The sequence below is a fragment of the Notamacropus eugenii genome, chromosome 5, assembly GCF_028372415.1.
Source record: "Notamacropus eugenii isolate mMacEug1 chromosome 5, mMacEug1.pri_v2, whole genome shotgun sequence".
In the NCBI taxonomy this organism is placed as follows: Eukaryota; Metazoa; Chordata; class Mammalia; order Diprotodontia; family Macropodidae; genus Notamacropus; species Notamacropus eugenii.
Window position 1 is genome coordinate 164,529,265 of NC_092876.1, and position 6,000 is coordinate 164,535,264.

The 6,000-nt window shown below is 44.3% G+C and overlaps 1 protein-coding gene across 2 annotated transcripts in view; it reads right to left on the reverse strand.

The window, feature by feature from the left end:
- Positions 1 to 4,086, reverse strand: part of PANX1 (pannexin 1) — a 52,940-nt gene extending 48,854 nt beyond the window's left edge. For both annotated transcript variants that reach the window (XM_072611336.1, XM_072611335.1), the window contains exon 1: positions 3,087 to 4,086. In XM_072611336.1, coding sequence (XP_072467437.1) covers positions 3,087 to 3,267 — 181 coding nt within the window. In that variant the 5' untranslated portion in view covers positions 3,268 to 4,086. The remainder of the gene's footprint in view (positions 1 to 3,086) is intronic.
- Between the last annotated feature and the right edge of the window lie 1,914 nt (positions 4,087 to 6,000).

The window sequence follows — 6,000 nt, forward strand, 5'->3', positions numbered from 1 at the left end:
CAAAACAATAAATTCCTGATCTGTATTTCAGAGATGGAAATGCGCACACTCAAAATTTAATAATTAGTTCTCTGTAAGACCAGGCTCCGTCAAACCCCAGGAGTATCTATAGAAGAAAAATCACAGATTCTCTAGAGATCTAGTGTCATATTAGTGCAACCTACTTCATGGGCTTCCTGTGGAGAAAACACTTTGCAACCCTTGAGTGCTCAATATAACCATGAATTATCATTACTGCATTTATAAAGCCAATAGAGTTGGTTACCACAAAATTCGGTATTTCACTACACAGTCTTATACAGTTCATAACTATTTCCTATCTTTTAAGCACTGTGCTTGGCACATAGCAAATCCTTAATAAATGATCTCTCTAGCTACCTGCCCCTGCTTTCAAGGAATTTGCAATTGGGAAGAAAAACCCAACTTCAACTTCCTTTGTTCCTGCTATCACTATAAGTCCCTCTGTCCCACGCTGACCATGCCAGGCATATGGTTGCTAAATGACAAACTCACTAGAAAGACAGTGTGAATAATCCAATCCATCCAACAAAGATAACACTTTTTGCTGCTTTGCACACTACAAAATCCTTAGCCAACTATCCAAAATCCATAAAAAAAAATTCTTCCAGCGCCAACCTGAAAGCTAAAATAACTATCTGCCAGTAAGGTGTTAGCCCAAGAAAATTTTTGTTCCTGATGCTTATTATGAACAGGGCCAGTCCCATATCAGGGCAAGACCAAGCAAATGTTCTAGGCCCCACCCTGACTATGGAACAAATCCCAGCTTGGTCAGGTCTCCTCTACTATGCTGATGTGTACCCTTTCTCACAGATTTCAACCCAAGTTTTACTTACTTCAGGTTCAGTATTCTATCCATTACTCCATACTGTCTCTCATTGGATGGGTAAGATTGTAGCTTCTTCAGCTATACAATACAGATATTAATACCTGCCTACCAGTCTTACTTAATTGTTGAGCCGAAGATTAATATGTGTAAAAACATCTTACATTTGAATAGTATTTTAACCACATTTCATTGCTTTTCCTTCATTTGGCAGAGCAAGCTGATGATTCATAAAAATGGGAGAATTTCTTCTCAATTCCTTCCTGTAGCAATTATTGCTTTAGTAGAATTCCTGCTGAATTGACTCTAATGAAGGCTGGAATTTCCAAATAGTCTGAGAAAGAATCATATGAAACCCAAACATTTTATACCAGGAACACATGAATTTGTATTCCAATTCAACCTCACAATGATCACTGCTGGAAGGCTCAGCTGTTTCTAGTTGATGCCACCAGAGTCAACTGTTTAGTAACATCAGATCTTCAATACCTCACTTGGGGTTTTCTTGGCAAAGATACTGGAGTGGTTTGCCATTTCCTTCTCCAGCTAATTTTACAAATGAAGAAAATGAAGCAAACAGGGTTAAATGACTTGCCCAGGATCTCACAATTAGTGTGGGAGGTCAGATTTGAATTTGAAAACATAAGCCTTTTTGATTCACAGGCCTGGCACTCTATCTACTACACCACCTCCATTCACACACTGACAAGATGAGAATGGTTTTCTTCTAATATCATATTTACAGTGGGAGCCTTAGCAACTCCTCATTTTGGACAAGTGACCCAACCTCTCTGTGTTTCAATTTCCTCCTGAAAGATGAGTATCATGGAATCAAAGATTTAGAGGTAGAATGGACATATGAGTCCACATTGAATCCAAACCCCATTTTTCAATGAGTCAGCTAGGAACACTATGTGAGACCAAAGTTCACTCAGGTAATAAGCACTAGAGTTTATATTTGAACTCAGTTCTTTTGACTCCAAAACCAATGCCCTTTGCCCTGTAGCTACCTTCCCATAATTGCCCTACCTATCTCACGTAGGATCAAATGAAATAAAAGATGCCTAGGTACAGTAAGTCCAGGTATAGTATAGTATAGTATAGTATAGTATAGTGTAGTATAGTATAGTATAACATAGTATAAAACATTTTTCATTCAGTCAGTCATTTATATCTACAGTGCCTAACAAAGTGCCGGGAATGCAGTAGGCACTTAATAAATGCCCCTTGATGGAGAATCACCACTGCCCTTTAATAGTCAATTTCATCTCCTTCTCTATTCCCCTAGTGCTCCATACAGTGCTAATGGCTGAGAGCCTATTATCAAAAAACATGGTAGAAGTGTTGACCAGCATTGTCCCATAAAAAATAATTTTCAAGAAACCTTGTCAAACCTATTTTGCGTGACTATATTTAATTCTGGAAAAACACTTTGGGACATGCTGCAACTTAAGTTAAAAATATTATAGTCATGCTAGAGCCACTATGTAGCATACAGTACGCTGCAATGGATCAGAAGACCCAAATTTGACTTCTAGCTCTACCGCGGTTCTGGGCTCCTGGAAGAAGCTTCTTAACTTCACCTTCTTCAGCTCTAAAACGGAGACGACATGTGCACTACTTCCCTCACAGGTTTTTTATGAGCAATGTACTGTGTAAGCGTGGATAGTGGCTGTGGTCGTTGTAGGGGTGGCTGTCAGGAAATGAAAAGTTTACAATCCGTGACCAGAGTCAGAAATAACCTGTACCTGACTTCCGAAATGGACTGCAATTACAGTCAGTGTCTTCACCACACTTCTTATTTACGTTATATATGCCTTTTGTTTACATATCAGTGAACACAGTATTCTCTAGCTAGAAGGGAAGCTCCTTGAGGGTAAGATTTGACTGGCTTTTCTTTTTGCTTAGCTAATGCCTCAGTATAGAGCTTTATTCATGGCAGGCACTTAATGTTTTTTTGGTTTCCTTATAAGCCCTTACGCACTAAGGCGCAATCTGGCAAAGGGAAATATTTCTACAAAAGGTGCATTAAATCTTTAAACAAACCAAAGCACTCCCAAACCGCAGCTACAGGAACTGCCAGGAGCATGCAGAGATACTGACACCAGAGCGTGGAAAGATAACTCCCAAGGCCAGGAAAGCCTTCAGACCCAATCTGCCCTGATAAGGCAAACGAGCACTTGGGGCTCCTCCCTTCCTCCCTCCAATCCCCCCTTTCCCTTCTCACCCCCCAAATATTTACCGATGGAGATCTCCTGTGCAAAGGCCAGCGAGATGAGGAGGAGGGGCAGCCCCACGGCGATGCAGGTGACCATCTTATCCACCGCCAGCTCCAGGCGCAAACCCTTGAACTTGGGCTCCGTGGGCTCCTTGAGCAGGAAGTCCGAGAACACGTACTCCGTGGCCAGGTGGGCTATGGCCATGGCGGCAGGGCTGGTCCCCTCGGGGCCGGCCGGGGCAGGCTAGCCTTGGGAAGCCGGGGCAGGACTCCGCATTCCGGAGCTCATGACGCTCCGCCGCGCCTGGGGGACTGGCTGACAGGACCCGTTTCTCACCCAGCCACAGCCTCGGAGCGCCCAGCCCGGCTTTCACTTTCCTTTTGCAAACTCCCCACTCGCATCCCAGCTTCTTTTGTTTCCCGTCTGTGGCTGAGCACGCGCTCCGGGCGGGAGGGCTCAGCAGTCCCGGGCACCGCCGTGGTGGTGCTGGCGGCGGCAGCTGCCTGGGAGCTCTGGGAAGGCTTCAGACCCGGCGATGGGCTGGCTCGAACCCGCGCGCTCCCAGGGCCAGATTCTGGGCCGGGGGCAGGCTCGCGCTCCGCCTAGCACCCGGGGCAGCTCCCGCTCCACTCGGCGCGCAGTGCCCACCTCGCGAACGCGCGCTACTTCTCCCCATGGACCTCTCCGCCCCGGCCCAAGCCCTGGACTGCGCGCGCGCCTCCGACCCCAGGAGCCCGGCTCTCCCTAGGCTACCGAGTGATTTCGCCGGCTGGCGCCCCGCTCATTGGCTCAGCCGAGAGCTCCAGAACAAAGCTAGCCGGAGCTCCTCCCCAGGCGCCTGCCCAAACTGCGCTGTGGGTGCTGCGGCGGGCGAGAGAGGAAGCTCCAGGATGAGAGGTGGCAGCGGGGCTCCCGACCCCAAGCTCTTACAGTGTTCTTTCTGTCCGTTTTACACCCAGCTTTCCTCTCCTGGGCATCATCTGGGAAGGCTACGACAACAAAGGAGGGTGTGGTTGGAATGAATGAGTGGAAGAAACTGAGTTGGGATATGGGGATGTGGGTAAAGAGTAGCGCCTTTCCTCACTTCGGATCATCAGTTGAGACATTTTGTAAACAATGTAACCCCTAGGAAACAGTTGCTTGTGCTTCTCGCTGCAGCCCACCGCAAGTGACTTGTTGAAATTCTGTACCTCCAAGTAAACAGTGCAGAAAGGCCTCACCCTTTGTTGATCGCACAATAGAAATGTTCTGGAAAGAGGTGTCATAGGATTTAGGTTTGGAGGGAACCTTGGATACCAAGAAGCCTGGTTGATTCTACTTTCACGTTTCTCCATTCACATAACCACCATCTTATCACCTCTTACCTGGACTATTGCAAAACCCTTCATATTGGTCTCTTTGCCTCGTCTCTCCCCTTTCCAATCTGTTCCCCAGACAGACTGATTAATCTTGCCTAATACCTGCATTTAACATGAGAGAAATTATTATTAATAACTAATGATTTGGAGAGATCCAGAGTTCCCCCCTTTTCTAAAGTCCTCATTTAGAAAGTTAGTCTCTGATGGACATTTGTGATAATGAAATTGAAATAACTTTCTCCTCAATCTTGTTCAGACCCCACCCAACCTAACAAGAAATTTAATACAAGGTAAGGAAACCTATTGTACTCTCTACAGGTGTGGGTGGGGATAAATTATTCGACAAATTATTTGCCGAAGGAATTGAGAAATAAATGAAATAATCAAAATTATATCTCCCATTCTCTTATTAGAATAGGCCCAGCTCTCTTTGTAATATTCATTCTTTCTCATACTAGTTGTTAACCAATCAGAATTGATAGCCACCCTCAGGAACACCCACTTGGCCAAGGGCACATAAGCTATGAGCCCACCACCCTGATTCATCTTTGGTCCAAGAGAAATAGCCAAAGGATCATTCCTTTTTATAATAAAATGCTAGTATTATTAATAAAATGATTAATTACGCAGAAACTATGTCTCTCAAACTTTTTTAAATGTCACAAACAGATGACGATATTGAGACCCAACACATTGTCCAAGATTTCATCTCTGGTAAGTGATAGTCATGGTATGTAGGGCTTCTGATTCAAAATCCGGTGGTTTACTACAGTCTAAATGAATATTCAACTTTCATATTCTTCACCCAGGCCCAATACCTTTAGGTGGTATCCTGCTCTTTGTGACTCCATTTGGGGTTTTCTTGGCAAAGACACTAGAGTAGTTTGCCATTTCCTTCTCCAGATCACTTTACAAAAGAGGAACTGAGGCACACAGGGGTTAAGTGATATGTCCAGGGTCATGTAGCTAGTGCCTGAGACAAGATTTGAACTCATGAAGAGGAGTCTTTCTGACTCCAGAGCTGGAGCTCTATCCACATCATCATCTAACTGTTCTTAATATTTTTACACACTGGAAAACAGTAAAATAAACATTAAGGTCAGCTATGGTGGGGAAAAGAAGGCAGGAAAGGACAGCCTAAACACGGCGAAGGGGATGTAAAAGGGAATAGGTTTCATCTCCTTAATGAGAAGAGGAAGAAAATGATTACATAGGATGACTATAGGTACATAATTTGTCTTTTTGTTTTTTTGACAAAAAACTAGGGAGCCAAGCCATCTTCTGCCCTAGTTTGCTCATCTTCCCAGCAACCCTTTGCAGAACTCTTCCCCTAAACCAATTATCCTAAATAATAAATAATGGAATTAAAATCAGTGCATGACAGCTTTCATAGTAGCAATGATAAATATTTATCTTGCAAACTGCTAGTAAGTGGAGACCTACAGAGCCATTGTAGAAAACATTCCTTCAAGAATGAGAGGTTGGACTAAATGAGGTGGTGTGGCACAGTGGAAATCATCTTGGCTCTGAGGCTAGAGGAACTTTGGGTTCAAATCCTGCCTCTGATGCTTAATACGGG